The sequence below is a fragment of the Neopsephotus bourkii genome, unplaced genomic scaffold, assembly GCF_033783945.1.
Source record: "Neopsephotus bourkii isolate Nb327-2 ecotype Australia unplaced genomic scaffold, CSIRO-AGI_Nbou_v1 NB_940, whole genome shotgun sequence".
In the NCBI taxonomy this organism is placed as follows: Eukaryota; Metazoa; Chordata; class Aves; order Psittaciformes; family Psittacidae; genus Neopsephotus; species Neopsephotus bourkii.
The window spans coordinates 1,480,053-1,500,146 of NW_026901434.1; the positions used below are offsets into that span (position 1 = coordinate 1,480,053).

Genomic DNA, 20,094 nt, shown 5'->3' on the forward strand with positions numbered 1-20,094 from the left:
TAATAACATTATCTAACTAGTAGACTTCTGCTTGTACTTGACTTATCTGAGGATTTCTGGAATTGATGATGCTACAGAGCTGTTCAGTTATTTATGCATCTGAGATTTTTTGATTGCAGATTCTCAGCATATTTTCTGTGTGTTTGGGATATGCCATATTGTATGTAACTGAAAGGAGTCTGTCACACTTGCACAGCTGATCCAGCTGTGGCCCTTATCCACCTCAGAGTTGCAAGGCTGGGAATGTAATGCAGAAGTGGGAGTTAATTTTATTCTCCCCCAAAAACATGTGGGGTTTGGTTTGTGGTTTTTTTTTTTTTTTTTTTGGTTTTGTTTTTTTTCTCTTCTGTTTTATGCTTTGTCCCTCACTAAGTTACCAGGGAACTCATGGGCTAAGCAAGGAGTGTGGGGAAGCTTCGCCTAACCCAAAGAGATCCCACAAAAGAGACCTTTTTTTTTTTACATTATGATGAATTTGGTAACTTCATTTTCTGTCCTTTTGTTTGTATTTTTAGTTGTTCGGGGCAGTATTTGAAATACAAGGCCTTAGTGCATGGTCTTGGAATGACTTGTTCTATGTGTAAGATGGTTAGTGCAACCATTACAGCAGGTCATTAACAAGTGTGTTACAGTACTTTTTTTGAATATGGAATATTTCTGCTATATTTTTAGGTTATTACTCTTGAGACAGGAGGCCTGTTCTCCTGTCTCTCTTGTCCCGTCTTCATCATTCAGGGGTTGTAATTTATGTAATTTCTCTACAGGCCATTCTCTAATCTCCTTTTCTCACTGACAATTTTCCTATCCATATATATAGCATACTATCTTGTTTTTCTCTCTTTTTATTCCATTGCAGTAAAATACAGCTTTAAACTCCGCTATTACCACTATAATGCTCACTGCATATGCATTTGTTTGCCTACACTTGTCCAGAGCAATGTCTATCTGCATGTGAGCACAGCTCTTGTCATAGATGAACATACCTATTCACCTGCATGTCAGCTTATGATGTTTGTGGTGTTATCAATAGCTTGCAATGCCATTAATTACTGATTTTCTCAATCAGCCAAAATACCTTTTCTGAATAACTTCCATTCCAGCCTGTTTGCATTCTCTGGGCTTGAACCTACCTGATATTGCTGGATGTTCTGTTGGAAATATTTTTGCTAGTTTCAAATAAACAAATAATTTCTCTCTTGTATTGCGTAGTTGTAAAAATATACCAGAAGTTAAGTAAGGCGTCATCACAGTTTCATGATTGGTAATATTTCAGTGAATGTTATAAACGGATAGCAGATTCTAAAGTAAATAGAAAAAATCCTCCTTTCTACTGTTGCAGACTTGTCATTTTCCCAGCTTCTTTGTTCTGAAACATATGTAAATCATGTTCACAGCTTTTTATTCAGTATATTTTTCTATGGTCATTAATAAGCCTAAAACTGACTTTTGAGTAAAATAAAACAACATACATAATACTAAAATTGAACTCAAACATTAAGTTATGAATATACAGAGTAAATCATTGCTCATCATTGTAGTGTGCAATGTCTACAGAAAGTTCTTGCGAAGTCTTTTTAGTTAGCCAAATCAGAAATGAGAATAAAGGAAAGATAAAGATACTTAAGCTTCTTTTCTTTGCTATAGGTTTTAAACATCCATGATGAAATAGTGTTAGCAGAGACTAGTAGGACTGCTTTAGTAAAGAAAGATGATTTAAGGCTTGTAGTCACTTTGATTTTTATTTCTGGAATGAAGAGTTGTTACTTCATCTTGTAGGAAAAAATGTAATACCTTTCTGTTGTTATTCTTGTTGTTACTAAGTAATGTGAAAGCACAAAACTTAGAACAAGAAATATTGCTTTGCGGAGAACAACAGAATTAAAAGCAGGGGTAAAATGGTGGTGGATAGCTGAAATACCTGCTGGGAGGTGGGTATGGAAAGCCTAAGTAAAAAAGCTGCAGCAGCTTCAGAGGTTAGCAGGATTGCTTAATGTCTTTCTGAGACAGACACCAAACATTGGTTTTTTTTCAGTTATTGTTTTTAATTATTACTTGGGTATAGCAAAAGCAGGTTTTAAGGCGTTTTTTTGTAGCTGTCAGAAATCTTGTGTGTAACCTTAGAGTGGTAAGAAGTTACACTGGGAACGGTGTTCCCAGATGTTGGACTACAGAAACCTCAACTTTCTGTCCTCCTCTTTCTGTCCTGGTGTCCATCTGGTTTGTGCTTTTGGCTCACAGTCATATACCCTGTGTGCTCCATGTTCACAGTGATAGTATTTCTGCAGCTGTTGAAATGCAGGTAGCTGTTGTCACTCCGTCATTGCTCCCTCCTCCTACCCTGTACTGTTACTTCAGTATTGGGTTTAGATATTATATGTATTAGAGTAAGGTTTTATATAGTTACAGAATAGTGCATGAGTTATCCATGATAACTTTTCCAGTCAAATTTAGACTGTGAAAAATGTTTCATGATCTTCACTAGTCTCACATATGAAGAAATCAACCTGATAATCAAAAGCTCCCTCTGTACTTTCATTTTTTTGTGGAGTTCCCTTTGCACTTCGAAATTCTTTAAAAGCAGCAGACAGTTGCTGATAAAGTGGTTGCCATGAGTGACAACTGAGAATACTGTTATTTTTGCTTTTGAGGATAGCAGATGGGAATTATGTAAAGTATAGTTAATTGAATTCTTCAAAAGACATGCACATTTGGGTAGCTAATTTTGCAAGTGCTTTTTTTTGTTGTTTCTTTTTTTCAGCATTGCAGGAGGTCTGGGGACAAAAGGAGGAGATCACGTATGCTTCATCTGTTGTTTGATTATAGTTCTCTAGAGTCTCTGGTAATTCGGACATGGGCTGACTTAGTCTTTTGAACATTTATTAATTAATTAACTTTTAAATGTTAGTGGTTCTAATTGGCCAGTACAGATAATATTTTGTGGAGTAGCTCTGATAACAGAATTTCAGCATTCATCTGGTATTCAGTAGAAAATCTTGTATTGGATCTGCTTTTCTGAAGCTTATTTCTCTCTCCTGAATGTCAACTTGATGTTGGATTTACTGTGTCATTATATGATGTTAAGAAATGCATTTTTCCAGCAAACCCAAAATGTTAGTAGTCAGAAAATACCTGGTATAATTTACTAAATATCATTTGATTATCATCATTTAATTTTATAGAACGTATTTCTCTGGCTGCATCATTAATACTCATTAGGCTCACTAAGAGCAATTACAGTGTAAATGGTCATGATGATAATTTTCAGTATTTCTATTGTAAAATTAGCAACATTTCTAGATGTTATTTTGAACATACTGAAAATGGTGATGAGATTGCATATTTAGTCCGTTTAAGCAGTCAAAAACTCACAAGCAGCAGAAAGAAATACTGTATTTTCTATTTTGATCAATGTATATTTTTTTCTAACCACTTAGATCTAGTTTAGGATCCTTTCAGTCTTTAGCAAGTGTTGAAAAGTGGTTAATTGTGTTTAAGTATACATGTTTAAAAGAAAACCAGCTCTATTTTAGTGGAAAATAGTACTGTAATACTTTTGTGTGTGTTAAGCTATGCCAAGGCATAATAGCATTTTTATTTCTGGTTTAGAAGTGTGTATATAATGATTTTCTTCCAGAGGATATGTTAGTGGTCTTGTAGTTCTTTTTTTTTGACTTGGCAGAAGCATAGCTATAGCAAATGAGACCCAGGGGGCTTAGTACTGGTGCTACTGAATTGATTGTTAAAATAACACTCTGTTTTAGACTGGTGGGTTAAAAAGTATTTTAAAAATACTGGGGTTCACATTTGATGCGGGAACTTAAGTATTAAGTCTTACCATAACAAAGAACCTGGACCTTAATCTTCTAAGTGTATGAGATGCATTTGTGTTAATTCCTGTGTTTGGGATCAGCACATTAAAGCACATCAGTACAGTGATCACTTCAACAAAGTTAAATCAAATCTGCAGTACCATGGGATCCCTCATTCGTTGTTTGAATATAGTGATGATACAATTTGATTTGGAACTTTGATTATCATTTAAGTTACACTTAAGATTTCAGCCCTGAAATTTGCCTTAGAAGCAAAGAGAAGTCCAAGCTTTAAGAGTGTGCAGTTGTTATGAGAGCTTATAATTTGATAGCCTTGTATAAATAAAATGAGAAGCTGGTTAATTGACAGGAAACCAGGTAAAGAAACACTTTCTCTGATTCAGGTTGAATTTTTTATTTTTTTTTCACTTATTTACAGAGCACAATGCATTAGATAGAATAGTTTCAGCCTATTTGCATTTTATCAGTGATTTGTTTCACTAATTTTAATAAATTATTATCATTAGAGATACCCTTAGTGAGATTCTTGTGTTGATGTAGAAAGAAGAAACACCTTATGGGCAGGTCATTTGAAAGTTGATGCATTATATATGGTACTATTAGTTAAGGCACCTTGGATTTTTTGGTTGGTTTGTTTTTTGTTTGTTGTTGGTTTGTTTTTTTAAGCTTAATTCCTGCCCCCCCCCCCATCTCACCTTGGCAAAAAATATTGGATTTTACAGTTCAGTGAGTGTCTGGTTTTTATAATTCCTGTAGTTATTATTAGTGGTTATATGAACAGCAAAATAGGAAGCACATGTCACCTCTCAACCTGTGTTCTCTATACCCATCTTAGGTTAAATTATAGTAGGATTGATGAGCAGAAGCTGCTGTAACTCACGTTCCATAAAGAAGTTGTGTGGGCTTTTTCTCTAAGGTTCAGAGTTTGTATTCAGCCTTTAAAGGAAAGTTTCGTTATATTAGGATCATAAATTTTAAATTGGTCTGCCTACAAAGTAATCTGAAAAATTTACCAGATCAAATAAAAGTACATTAACCTGGTTTATAGAGAAAGAGGGAGAAATATATTTTTCCACTGTACGATTCTAACAACATTTTAGTTAAAGGACAGTATGTGCAGTTATACTTACGTTGGGTTGAAAATAATACATCAAGGAAATGTTATGAATTCAGGAACAGTGCCATTTGTGCTCCATCAAAAATTGGTTTTGGTGTAATCAGGTTTTTAGCACTTTAAACTGAGCTGTTTTACTTCGTTCCAAATTGTGCAGCTTAGAGAATATTTACTGTTCATGCTTGGGTAGCTTGATTAAACGAAGTAAAACTTTCACAAAAACACAGAGTCATGTATTCCATAATGTAGAAAGAACATATAGAAAGGCAATGTGGAATTAGGAGATGAGTGGTCAAAGCTGTGATGTACTTTTTGTCCCTGACTCCTTTGGCCATGCTGAGTTGGCGTTTCAGGATGTGCAATCCTTTATTTTCTGCCATTTGGTTTTTTTCGTGGTTGTTGGAGGTTTTTTTAACGATAATACCATCAGATTTGATCAGATAATATGTTAAATGGAAGTTTAAAATAAATATTGCACTTATTTCCTGAGTCAATGCATCACCTACTTTATTAGTTAAACTAGAACATTCAAGTTCTATCAAGTGTCAAATAGTTGAAGGTTATTACCAACAAGATGGTATTTTCTCCTTAGGGTTGAGATGTATGTTAGTATGAAATCTAAAATTTGGGAGAGACATCTCTCTAAAGCATTTCCAACACTGGCATAATTATTTACTTTTTCATTAGTGAAAGGAAGAACTGTTGACATCCAATCAACTATAGATTAGCAAATTGTAACCAAACAAAAGGGTGTGGGTTTGCATGTGATATGTAATTAAACTGTGGAATTGAGATGGGTTATTTCAGAGACCAAAGGTATAAGGACTTTCAAAACCAGAATGTATGGGATCATAAGATGAAAATCTCATGGTTATTAAATGACCTGAAAACAGCTTCTAGCTGGGATGTGCCTCAGCTGCTGGTCAGTAGAACTTAGTTACTACACATCAGGCTTGGTACATGGGTTTCTGAGGTAGAAGACTAGTGATGTGCATATGTGTGTTGTGTATACAAAGCATAGTTTGCATGCAGGATATTATATACCTGCCCTGAGTTTTTTCTGCAGACCATTTTCTGACTGTGTCCTTTCCTTACTGCTCCATCCCTAGGACTCTGATTCAGTCTGTCAGTCATCAAAGTGTTCTGGGGACAGCATAGACCAGTACCATACACGGTGTTAAGGTAGATAAACATCTTATCTTACCCAGTGTGGTTGAGAGCCTGCAGCCTAAAACTGAAAGCTCATCTTATGGTTGATGCATTTAAGTAGAAAAGCTTTGTGATTAGATGTGAGGGAAAATGAGAGTTAGAGGTTCATTTGAGGTTTTATTCCTCTACAGCTCCTAAAATTCATGGTATGATGCTTGAAGCTTCATTCCTACTGGGTTTTCTCTGTTGAATAAATGGCTTAACATGTCTAGTAAGTGAGAAATCGCAGATAAGACTAATAAAGATGATAACCTTAGAAAAACTGCATTTAGATTGATATATTGCTCTTATTTCTCTACTAGTTTAAGAAAAGGAAGAAGAAACTGGGTTTTCTTATATTTTGATGGATCCAAATCCATTTCTAAATTAATTCCTTGTTATGCTGACCTTTTGTCTTAAGATTATTTTGGCAATATTTTCAAATTTTAAATTTTTAAATGTTCATTTTATGCATTCATCTTTCATACACATCTGGGAGAGAGTCTCATGGTGGTAGGGAATTGCCAGTCTGTATGTACAGTGAAATCAGTTTTAAAACAAATACAGTAGCTATTATATTTCTGTTGTATATTGAAATAACAGATTATAGAGTATTACACAGAGATTATCTGCACTTCAATTGAAGAAAAAGTAGCACTGAATTATTAGTCATTAAAAAATATTTGTTACAACTAAGTAATTGATATTCCTTTTTTAAAAGGAAGGTTAATTCCTCAGTGCACAGTACACAAACCCACAAAATCTATCAGTTGAAGAGAGAGGGGCCTTGGTCAGGTAAAGGGGCCTTGTGGGGAGTTTGTTAGTTTTGTTTGTTGAGGGGTTTTTAAGTTATTTATTTTTCTTTTATTTTGCAACTGTGTGATATGTCTCTTGACCAGTACTGAGATAGAGTCAGTCTTTTGCAGAAAAGTGCCAGGGATGTTTGTACATCATTTGAGTTCAGCACATTACTGCTGAGATAGGCCAAACTACCTGTCTGAGGGAAAAATACCAAGAAAAAGTAGGAGGAACAATGCATCATTTATATACTTACTTCATAAATGTATGAATGTCAGTAGTGAGACACTTAAATGGAAAGTAAACATTTTTAATTCCAGCACATTTATTCAGGAGAAGAGCATGTGCCCGGGATATTGGGTGCTGATTGCTTTCAAGCAGTAACCCATACATGCAACTGACATTTGCCTCTGCTTGTTTTCCTTAGCAGGCTGCACTTACAGGCTGTCTTAGCTGCTTTGTATCTGTGATGTGAATGAGAGCTACTCAGCAGCCTTTCAGGGCTGTTATGTGACAAGTATCTTTTTAACTATGAGGTTCCTAAAAACATTTGGAAAAGAAATGGCTCTGATGTCTTCATCATAGTATAGCTTGGCAGATATTTCAAGGGAAACTGGGCTTGTATTCCGTACACTGGCCATAGAAGGAGGAACTGCACCTCAGTCACTTTCTTCTTGCCAACAAGTCTCACTGGTGATTGATAAGAAAACAACTGAAAACTCTAGCCATTCTAAATTATACAGGCTTGCTGCCTTAGTCTCTAGCTAAATTCTTTATTTTTTCTTGGATGTTAGAGCAGTAACTGTCATCATCAGAGGATTTTTTTTTCATTTGCTCATGATGAGAATAGTCCTTTGGATACAAGCTTCACTCGTGCCTTTATTGCAACATTCTTATTAGTGTAATGACGCAGAGGTATGCCAGGAAGTGGAAATAGGTTTCTGTATCTGAAGCACCAAATAATTTGAGACCTGACTACGTGTAATGTTTGTGAAAAGGTAGAAGCCAAGAAATAATACATTTCTGATTGTTGTAGGCAGCTCAGCACCACCCAGCTGCTCGCTCACTCCTCAGTGGGATGGAAGAGAACAAGAAGGGTAAACGTGAGAATCCTTGTGGGTTGTATATGCAGTGAAGCCTTGATTCCAATATGAAGTTCTGTTTTCCTTTTCTGCTCCAAAACAGTGTATTAAATACATAACCAGTTTATTATGAATGTAACTGGTTTTACTGCTTGGAAATAGACATATTTATTAATACATACTAAAAGCGTAAACCTGAACCTTTTGTGACAATCAAAAGTTTAGTGTAATACCAAAGGAAAAGAAACCCCCACATTTTCACAGAGTCTTCATAGGCACCTATTTTCTTAGTACTGCAACCATCATGCAAATTCTTTCATTAAGACATTTCCTTCTTGTTACACTGTAAACTTGAATATTTCTCATCTCGGTTAAAATTTATGTTTGCTTTTTATCAGATTCCAGAAATTACTGAAGTCTGTTCAACTTTAGCAATAATTCTTCAGTCTTGAAAGAAGATATTTTTGTGAACAGTAGACTTAAATAAATTTATTACAGGTTTGTATCATGTGTCCTCATGGTCCCCTCTCAAAAAAACATGGGTCCTTGCCAGCAGCCACTTTAGTATCTTAACTTCAGATACGAAGTCCTCTCAATCTCAGCATGCTCTGCTCTCCTTGAGGTCTTTTAAGAGCTGGTATAGTGGCTGATTTTGGAGTTCGCATTTGGTCTTTTTCTTTTACTCAGCCACTAATTTATAACAAATACAGGAACATTATAAATCTTCAGCTGAATTTAGTAAATATATTCTAAAGGTATTTTGGTACAAAGTAATTTTGTATGCTTATTTCCCTTATGAAACCATGTTTCTCCAGGAATCCAGTTACTCCCCTATGCTGCTGTTAATTTGTAATCATAAGCTGTCAGATTGTTTTGCATCTGCACTTTGGGTATATATTACCAGTAACAAATCTTAACCAGCTTACCTAGTGTGTAGGCTGTGTTGAAACCACACTGGCAGCTTCACCAACAAATCTTATTTTGGGTGTATCAGGAATATATATTGATCATCGAGATTTAACTGTCTTCAAATATGTCAATATGTATGTGGCTGTTCATCTCCTTTACACCTAAAGGGATGTTATTAGATAAATAACATTTACAGTTTAAAAATTCAGTTTTAACAGAACTGCTAAAATTTACAGTTTTGAAGATTCTTGTGATGGTGGTTAACCTGATTTTGCTCTTGAAGTGACACTTCTTTTCTGTATCAGTTAAGAATGAAGTATAATTAGATTCTTACAGAAAATTGCACACAAACCAGAAAATGGAAATTGCATGTATTTTCCCACTTTGCATCTGAAACTGAAGATGGATTCAGAGACAAGTGTGTTGCTCTTCAAGCATGGCAACTTTCAGCCTTGAAAATAGGGGCCCATATAGAAAGGAGTGTCAGATTTGACCTGCAGATCAAAATGATGATACATATTGGAAATTTGACCATTTTCAGTCTGTTCAAACTGGTAACTTTATCTGGCAATAAATTGGTGTTGCCATCTTTGAAAATCAAATACTTACTAAGCACCAAATTAAGTCTTAACCTTGTATTTTTTTCTAGGCTTTGACAGCAAATTCCTACAGATTTATCTATAGATACTATCTAGATCTAGATACTATCTACTACCTAGATACTTCTAGGTGATAGTTTCGTGTCTTAAAGTTATATACATCTTTTCTGAAAATACCACATTTTTTATTTTATTTTGTGCAGTTGTGATGATCTAAGGACATAGGCAGAAGATTTACACTAGGTTAATTTTGCATCATTGGACTAATAAAAAATATATGTTAGGAGAAATGAGACAAGTTGTGAGGCACCCAAAGGATTGCTTTCTGTGCTGTGGAGCGACGTGTCTTCATCTGTCAGTATTTAAGAACTCATAAGGGTGAGAGAATGAAGAGGAAAAAAAGGGGAATGTTTCACATACGCCAGTCCATAAAGCAAACAGTACCTGTTCCCTCTGACGAGTCTGTATTAATGGGAGAAGTCAAGCTTTTTCTTTGTTTTGGGGGGAGTTTTCAGCTCTTGGTAGCCTTGAAAATTGTAAATGAACATAAGCAAAACACTAGAATAAAAAGAAAAAAGAGATCGGGTATCCATTTACACAGCCGGATGGTGGGTGTATGTGTGGGAGGGCACACACCAGAGTCCCTTCAAATCTACATTAAAAATACATCAGTATTTTTACAAGCAGTATTTTTTATTATAAGATTTGTCACTTCAGTTTCCAGGAGCCTTGTAAACCTTCCTTTAAAGTCTGTCTACTTTTAGCTAGAAACAACACAATTAAGCTCCCCAGTGCCTTGAGAAGCTTGGTTTGAAATCGCTGATCAGATGGGTTTCCTTTTTGACTCTAGACAAACAGCCCTGGGGCTGCCCTGAGGCAACACAAAAAGCTGCAGACTCCCCAGTCGTCTCCTGGTCTGTGCTTCTAGACACAAGCCTCTGTTGGTCCAGAAATGTTAGTAAACAGAGATGAAGCTATTGCTTTCATGAATAAAGTTCCTTTCTTACATCTTTGACATTGTAACTGCTGAAGCCATTAAAATCTTGGAATTTGTTTCTTAATTTGATGAGACTTCTGCATGAGTCCTTCAGTTGTTGGCAACTTAGTACAGACTTGAATGTCACATTCTAAGGTTTCATTTTTCATTTATTTTCTTCTTCAGTAAGAATTACTGTGTGGTTAATTTGTTCTCTGGGATGGATAAAATAGAGCTAATATGAAATTCAAATGAATTCTGCTGGCAGCCTGTTTGTTAGCAGCCATAATGAAATATAGTAGCTAATGGGTAGTGAAAAAGACGAAATATTTTCCTCAATAATTCAGGACTTTGATACTTCTAAACACTTTATAAAAATACACACATAAAATAATATTCTAGAAATTAACTGTGTACTTTGTGGTTTTATGGGTGCGTGTGTATATGTGTATATATATGTATGTATATTCTTTTGTTTCACATCAGGCTACCTTAGTATCTGCTTTAGTTATTAGAAGGAATCAGGTTCACTTTTAAAAATTTTAAACCTGGAAAAAACTCAAACCTTTTATTTCTAAATCTACAGGGCTTTTATGAAATTGGAAACCACTGTTGTGAAGGAAAGACATAAGTTGTGTTAGCATTTGTTGGGATGTCAAGGACACGTGTAAAATACCCGACCAACTTGGTCAATGCAATATTTATCTTTCATAGGGAAGCCGAATAAGATTTTTACAAGGGTATTTGCTTCCACCTACTGACCATTCTTGATATTACACACAAAAACAACTGAAAACCTTTAATAACTTCCAGTCTCATTTTTCCTTCCAATGCAGGCCATGGCAGTAGTGTGTGTACATATGAATTCTGCTTGCCTTTTACATTAAATTACTTTCACATGAAAAATAAAAGACCTTAGCAGTTCAAATAACTTTTCTGAAGTTTGTGAGGCTGCAGAGTTTGCTTCTTTATTGGGTTGGTTTCTTTGTTTCTGGTATTCTGTGTTAGGATGGTAGGGAAGTAGAGGGAATAGGTTTTGGATAGCAGGGAGATAACAAACTGAAAAAGGTATGATAAAATACCCAGCTATATGCAGCTGTTAGCTATGTTAGCATGAGTGATGGCTACTTTAGAATATTGATATCACTATTTCTATTTGTAATTCAAGAAGTAAAATTAAATGTAGGATTATAGAAGCTATGTAAAATCAATTGTATGGAGGTTTCTGCTGCATCCTAAGCCAGAGTGTCATGCAGCATCATGTTGCCACCAGTGAGGACTTTTACTTTCTTGAGCTTTCCCTTTTATTTCTGTTCAGTAACAGTTGTATAATGTGGTGGTAGATATATTTTCAAAGGGCCTACCATGTTAAACTTCAAAATTGCTGAAACCTGTGAATGATGAAACAGAACAAAATTGGAATGAGAAAGGGTAGCCTGCTCAGGAATAAAACAGGTATCATATCTGATGTATTCTATACTATGCACTTGCAGTAGGTCCTGCTGTCAAGTCATCTAAATTACCAGTTGTCTCCAGACTAGCACTGAAGGAATAGTACCTCTTGGTCACTTTTTCTCTCTGGTAGACATGGTACTTGGTACAACCATAACATTTATACCAATGTGAATGTCAGCAGGAACATTTAAAAGCTACCTGTCAGAACTGTATGCCTGCAAACACAGAGGGGAGCATAATTTCACCATCTCAATTAATGCAGTTCTAGTGTGAAATATATGTGGCAGTATGCCTTATGGTACTTTGTTCAGTTCAAAACAAGTTGTGTTTGTCCTGTGTTGCCCGTGGTATTCTACATAAACCCTTCTTCTGTTTCCTTGTTGCTATTACCCAAATTAATAGACAAAAAAAAGGACAATTTTCTTTTGTGGTGTCACATAATAATAAATAGAGCTCTTATTGTGTTTAGAATAATAGAATTTAATTGGCTGTTGTGTGGTGACACCTAGAGAAAAAAAGGAATTGTGTTGAGCTTAAACTGAAATGCATGAGAGGGTTTTCTGCCTTAGTAGCAGGGTATGGTATGTCTGTGATTCATTCTGTATTTGCCATGAGACTTCTTATGGAGTATTCTATCATGATATAATTTGTCTAAAATAATAATTCTTCAGGAGAAACATATTTTTGCTGGGGTTTAACTTTTTTTGAGATGCAACAACATTAAAGAAAGTGCCTGATGCATTGTTCACATCTATAGAATTTTACACCTGCTTTACAGCAATGGTACTTCTTAAATAATTCATGCAGTTGGGAAGTTTGCAGTACACATACTTAAATGGCATTTGTTAATGCTTTGTCATTTTGCACTCTACAAGAAGTATCACAGATGTCTTCCAGAGTTCTTCCCTTCTTACTCTGAGTTTGATAGATGGTTAAGTTCAATATTTTTTTTTTTGTAAGCTTAGTTTCTGTATACATATTTCTTTAGAAGAGGTGTATCTAGGATGTAGATGATGTATACTCAAGTATTTCTATTTAAACATGTATTCAGTTAAACCAGGAACTTTGCTGGTTTAAAGAATTACACGCCAGTTGCTTCAGAAAAAAATAGTTTGTTTACTTGGGCAGTTAAAGGTTAACGTATGCATGCAGACCCCTAACATGAAATGTTCTTGGCACATAAAAGATAGATTCTGCTGGAGTTCAGTTACATGTAGTAACAAAATTCAGTTACAGTTGGTGACAAAGTAGCTGACTACTCTTCTTCCAAAAAGACTTCAACATAGACTAGAGACATCAGATGCACCACAAACAACTCTGCACAACTCCTCTGTTTCTGCACAGTGATGAGCTGTTATTACTGTCTTTAAATGAAAACTTGTTGCAAGTTGCAGTTCATTAATCAGGTAATAAATTTGCAGATTATTGACTTAGAAGAGACTTCTGTTTTCTTGATTGCAGTGTATTTTTTCAGCTATTCTGTTTCACCATGAATACAATTTTATTTCCCATAAGTCTTTGCATGTTTTGTTTTTTTGGGGGGGCTTTGTTTTTTGATTTTAAGCCTTTAAAATAATTTGAATATTTACTTTTTCCTGTACTATAGACTGTTGGCCTGCTCCCTAAACCGATCCGCATCAGTCTGTCAGTGATCTGAACAACCTGGTTTAGGGGAAGGTGTCCCTGCTCATGGCAGGGAGTTGTAACTAGGTAATCTTTAAGGTCCTTTCCAACCCAAACCATTCTATGATTCCTATGATTTCTTTTTCACCTATTGCACAAATTTTTACTGTCCAAATTTTTAACTCCTTTCAACTGATTTAACTCCTTTGGACTAGGGATTCTTGAAATCTATTTAAGTCCTTCTTTCAGTAACCTGTTGGTATCCTTAGGTATACTTTATCAGAGTACATGCATTTGTGAGGATTCCATTGATTGGTAAAGAAAAATCCTATTCAGGAACTCAGGCTTTGTGTGATACTACATATTAAATGTTTTTTTACAGTCCAGATTATCCTCTGATAATGTACCTAAAGCAAGTTTGTAAAAAAATAATTAGTCAGTATTTTTAAATTCCTATTTGGAATACCAAAACCAATAAAATAACAATGGACCCTGGTTTTTTTTTGTTTTTTTGTTTTTTTGTTTTTTCTTTTGCAGAAGTCTAAGCTCAGGTCTCTACACTTGAAGACATAGAGCTATTTCTTTACTCAGATCTGACTTTACCTAACTTAAATGATAACCCCAAATCACTCTTTCTTGCTGGCTTCAATATCCTGTAATATTGAAACCATACATATGTAGTTTTTATGGTTTATAGAGCAGTGCTTAATTCGTAGAATTCACTTTCTGTATCTTTAAATAGAAAGCCAAACTCCACAAGGTAGAATGATCCTTGGATATTAAGGGACAAAATGCATGGCAGAGATTGTCCTTTGAATTCCAGTCTGTATCTTTTCTTTATAGCTGGTATCAGTTCACTTCCATGCACATTGTCTAATTCCTAATTGCAGCAGTGAGTCTCAGCTGGTTTGGCCTGAACTGTTTTCAGCTGGGCTGCATGCTTAATTTGTACCTTTGCATTGCTGGTTGTAGACAATCATGCGGCTTAAGCTGTGCTGGGAGGAAGGTGGGTTTTGTTTTCTCCAGATAAAACTGCATTTTTAATTCATATTGAGTAATAAATGCTTATGAATTTAGGTTTCTGAGAAATCACTTTTAATGGGAAATAGCAGTAGCAAAATAGCAAACTAAAATCTATGGGCAGCAGAACAAATCAAAGTACTACTAGTTTTGAACAAGATATATTCATCATACTGAGAGTTTGTAGTAGCTATGATGTGATTCTGGTAGGAGCTGCTTAATTCTGCATTCAGTTAATTTGGGTTAGTGTGTGAAATAGAGCCACCTTGTCCTTGGTAGTATGAAAAGATATGATTCATTTTTGATTAACCAATAAATATGTTAAAGAACATTCCATTATTTCCAAAAGGTGGCTTAGGGCATAACTAGCAGGTGAAGAGCAGTGATGCTAAATGCTAATTAAGTTTGAATTCATTCCTCTGAGGCAGAGAACTTTTCAAAAGTTGAGCTTTTCTTCTCACAAAAAAAAAAAAAAAAAAAAAAAAAGTGACTGTAAATATACAAACAAGTGCAGGAAGGCAGCCTGTAGGGGGAGGTAGTATTTCCTTATCCACCAAATGGGAAGAGAGATGCAGAGAGAAACTGTAGCTGCCAGTAACACTTGAAAGAAAATTTTTGAGTATTACATTCCAGAAAGTACAGTCTGGCTCCCCATGAAAAGTACTTTGAATATAAATAGTATTTGCAGTACTGATTCATATATGAAGATAACTAGAATAAAAAAGAACTTTATTATTGGAAATATGCTGCTTTAGAAGTGACAGAGAACTGGGTATGCCTAGAGAAAACATCTTTGATATATCTTACTGTGAATGGAAGTGTTCTTTTATCAGGAAACCTCAGTTCATCTTTCTTGATTGAATTATTTATTTTTCTATCTGTCTATCTGTCTGTCTGTCTATCTATCTATCTATCTATCTATCTATCTATCTTATCTATCTATGTGTATATATGTGGCTTAGGTATTTGGCATTGCAATACTACCAGTCCTTCATTAAAGATTTAGGCATGGTGTTAAAGTAATATAATTTCATGTTTGTTTTCATTTTTAATGGGACCTGCTATTAGCTATCAGCCTTAAATTTGTGGTCTAGGTTTATTTAGCAAGTCAGTGTAGCCAGTAACCTAAACTCTAATGGGAGTATTTCTAGCTTCAGTGAGAGGCTGGGTAAAGATTTACTTCTAATGAACCTGTATGTCATTTTATCCCAACAGAAATCTTTAAAGTTGCAGTACGTAACCAAAATTAGCTTTGCACAATACCCTCACTAGAAGAATAAAGTTGAAAACAAAAGAAAGATCATATAAGGTCATTTGTCTACAGTTTAATGACTTGAGCTATATTTGGCATACTCAGTTTCCAATAGTAACTTGTTATACAAAGGGATAGTATGAAACAATAAATGCCTTTCAGAGAACAATTTTTGTGATAATGATTATTTCAGTGTGTCTTCAGGTCTGCTGGCAAAAATCAAAAGATGCAAAGTAGGTCCAAATACCTTAGGGGGGGAAAAAAAACCCCAACAAAACAAACCATGTGTTGGGTGTCATCAGGTTGAAGTTTATTCATTTGACTCTTGAAGAAAACGTAAGTCCAGAATATATGTATCTGTATATACATGTGTGTGTATATATATGTATGCACGTATTTATATCGAACAGATGCTTGATTATTCTTGCATATTGCTATGAGATTCAGACACAATTATCTTCATCAAGTCCTAGTTAGCACTCTTGACAACAGGCAGAAGCTTGAAGAATTATTTCTCTTAAGCTCACCTCTATATATTTTAGAGCTACCATCACTAATAAAAAACAAAAATAAGAAAGGCGTGAGCAAGCAATTATATTTTCTTTGAGATACAAGTAGAAAGAGCAAACACTGTATAAAGCAGAGATTGTATTTTTGTCTTAGGAGCTGGTTGAGCTATACTGAAGTAGGTTTGGGGTTTTGTGATATTTCAATCCTGTCTTTAAGTTTATTCTTGTAATAAAGGTTAATAGACCTATTATGGTTAGAGCTGTAGTACTACATGTTGTACGTTTAGATATACTATATGTACAAAACAACAGTTCAGTGAAGTATAATAGTTTGAGAAACACACTTTTCAGCCTTTGATGCCCTTTCTTCATGTGAATTATTCCCACAAACCTTTGTGATATGCTTTATGACATGTCTTTTCTGTTTGCCTTTTCAGGATACTAAAGCAGAGTGCATTTCCTCTGTAGAAACTGAGGACAGAAAAGTAAGTGGCCTGTTTTACTGTCATTTGTCAGGCAACTCTAGGAAGTGGGGTCTTTGGTTGATTTTCTTTTTTAAGTAAACCATGTCAAAATATGTTGCTTACATGTGTCTATTTTAAAAAGTTTTCTAACAATAACTTTTCTAATGTTGTATTTTAACTTCACTGGGGACAAAATAATCTTATTCTATAGAATATTAGAATTTTTTTATAACTGCTTGTTCAGAAGGGAATTGTAATCTTCATGTCATTAAACTATCAACAGCTTAAAGGCAATTCCACTTCCTGTTCTTAATTTCCATTATTAACAAAATTGTTGTGTTATGATAACGTTGGCATGCCATGCTAAATATTTGTAAACCAGCAAGATCAGGACTGCTTTTTCTTGCTTTAGAAGCACTATCTTTGGTACTAATTTTATTTTTGTTATACTTCTAAACAGTTGATGCTTGAAAAAAAATATGTCTTACTATTTCAATTTTTAGTTTCTGTGAATAAGTTTAAAATGTTTTCACTTGTGTTCTTCACCTTTTTAAACAATATGTTATGATATGTATGTTTAAATATACTTGCATGAAGTTACATTTTTAGAAGGAATTCTTAAATTGAAGTACTGTCAGTTTTCACAATTGAAACCTGGCTTCTAGCATTAATAACATCATATTCTCAATTTATGCTTTGAAACAGTCGGTCTTTTTTGGCATTAGTTTAACTGTGCTATAACATGTGGTACCCATGTTCTATTACTTAACATTCCATATGGTTTTCTGTTGTTTTTTTTCTTTTTTTTTTTATGGGTTGTTTTTGTTTGTTTTTTAACTTGTTTTGGCTACTGCATCATCCTGTGAGCATTCAGCAGCTCCTTCTTTTAAAAACAGCAGTTGAGGTGGGAGGGGTTGCTGCAAAAATGCAATTTTATTACCCAGCGTTATAACTACGCACTTTAGTTCATGGTAGCTCAAAGTCTATAAAACAACATCATGCAAGTCTGATGTGAAATGCTTTTGAAGTTAGGGCAGGAAATCACAATTCATTTGCTTTGTTGTGACAAAGGTTCTGCAGAATTTTTTCAACATCTTCAGCAATGAAGAGGGGGAATTATTTTGAGCTATGCAAATTCGATTAAGATACTAAACTGTCAGTGTGACTAGAAAAGAAAGTATGCTGTATCTTAGATACCAAGCAGCTCTTAAACCTGTCTGTTGAAGTACTCTGTACTGAGACAGGTTGAATTTCTTATGTTTAAATGAAGCCAACACTGAATGTTTTACTCCGATGCGTATCAGTATAATAGAACTAGTTTATTGTAGGATAATTGCAAGGACAGTAAACAAGTATAAGCAGATTTTTTTTTTTTAATCTAGAAATGGTATCAGCGTTATCACATGGCTTAAAAATACTCTAATGATATGTTCAAAATCGTTGTATATTAGCAAAGGACTACAAAATTTGTGTCAATAGGATCAGTAACTTTGATCAGTAACTTTAAGAATTGAAACAAGCATTTTCCTGTGCATTAAATTTAATGAATTATCCTTGTTATTTATAATCCTAATGCTATTTCAGTTTTCTAGATGGCTTGGGGTCTTTGTTGTTGTTCAAAGTATTTTAACAAACCAAATCATTGGGTTGTTGGGGGTTTTTTTGTTTCTTTTATTGACTTTATGCCTTCCATAAGTCCCATTCTCTCTATGTTTTCTGATTTTGTTTTTTTTTTTTTTTTGTAAAATTTCCGAATTCTCCTGCATTTTATCTCTGTTTTTTTTCTAGGCTGCATTAAATTTAACTAGTGACAAATTATGCCTCCTTGTTTCTTGTGCAGTTACTTCCACTTTTTTTTTCTCAAGCATTTTGCAGATGCAGAATGAGTTGAACCAAAATTAGGGTCCACGGGTTCATGGTAAAAACTAGCCAAGAACAAAGGGTTTAAATGGAAGTATATTCAATTTAAAAAATTTAAATTGTCAGAAATAAATAGGAACCCTTTCTCAGTAAAGAAAATTAACTGGTTTGGGTTTGGTTTGGTTTATGTTTGCTGCTGACATTTTAAAATGGAGCTGGAATCCAATTCTGGATTACTGAATCTGTGCAGTTTATCTCTCTGTCAAGTAGTGAGTGAGTTTGTGAAAATGGTGAGCACATGCTCTGTAATTTAATACCTCTAACATCAGCTGGTACACATTGCTGTGAAAGTCAGGCATTTTGGTTTCAGGTTTGAGCATTAGCTGTTACAAAACTGTCTAGATGTTTAAACTGTTGGTTTATAGTATGCTAAAATGCAGTTTGGGACCTTATTTCTAAATACCGCAATCTAACTTTTTCAGCGTGGGTAGCAGCTACTAAACTGCACAACCAAAAGGTTCTTTTTATTGCTTGAATAATAGGGAAAGTTAACAGCCTGGTATGCTTTGGACTGCAGTCATAGTAATGTGTGTGTTGTATTTCTTTTTATTGCAGCCTTCCTTTTGGGTAGCAGGTGCACCAACTTGTTACACGAAAACTGATGTCTTCTTTTTTTCCATTGTTTTATGGTAGGAGGATTTCTACCTCAGTATAAATTGTAGCAGCTGTGTATCTGATGCTTTTTTTTGTCCTCAGTGATTGCTCTGAGTTGGAGTGGTTTCCTAAGGAGGGAGCTATCTTCACTGGCTTGGGCTGTAAAGTCTAGCCCAGCTGCTCGATCCCAGAAAGAGGAACCTCATCCAGTGCAGAATATGTGATCTCACTTTTTTCTGAGATAACCAAGAACCTAAGACTGAGTGAGGGAAATGAAGTGAAAGAGCATGAGATTCCCATGTTATGCCTTATTACTTTGCTGACCTGTTGTGATCACTTTTCTCCCTTCTTGCTCTTAGAAGCAGTGGCACAAAGGCAAGGAGCCAGTCACAGGCTGTCCAAACTTACTGTGAAGCCTGGAGAGTCTCTCTTGATTTGTCTCTCTCTTACTGTATCATTAAGGTTGTTGAGCTGGAGATCTGGAGATTCTCAATGTTGCGGTGCTGAGAGCCATGAATTTCTCATCCTTTTGACTATAACTACTGATGCCTTGAGGTTTACAGTCTCATGTGGGATCTTGCCTCACTAATCACTGAAGAATAGACATCATGTTTGCTAGGTTTTGTGTTATGGTTTGGTTGTTGACTTGGGAAACAGTTTTTATCCAACAACAATGACCACCTGCTCAGTGCTCTAGCTTTCAAATATAGAAACTAAAATTAATGTAATAAATTGTCTGGCAAATTTATCTTCATTATGTG

The 20,094-nt window shown here is 35.0% G+C and overlaps 1 protein-coding gene across 27 annotated transcripts in view; it reads left to right on the forward strand.

Annotated features, from left to right (window-relative positions):
* The window catches only part of RBFOX1 (RNA binding fox-1 homolog 1), a 1,299,775-nt gene that overhangs the window by 673,212 nt on the left and 606,469 nt on the right, over positions 1-20,094 (forward strand). For all 27 annotated transcript variants that reach the window (XM_061358249.1, XM_061358247.1, XM_061358250.1 and 24 more), the window contains one exon: positions 16,793-16,840. In XM_061358249.1, the coding sequence (XP_061214233.1) occupies positions 16,793-16,840 (48 nt within the window). The remainder of the gene's footprint in view (positions 1-16,792; positions 16,841-20,094) is intronic.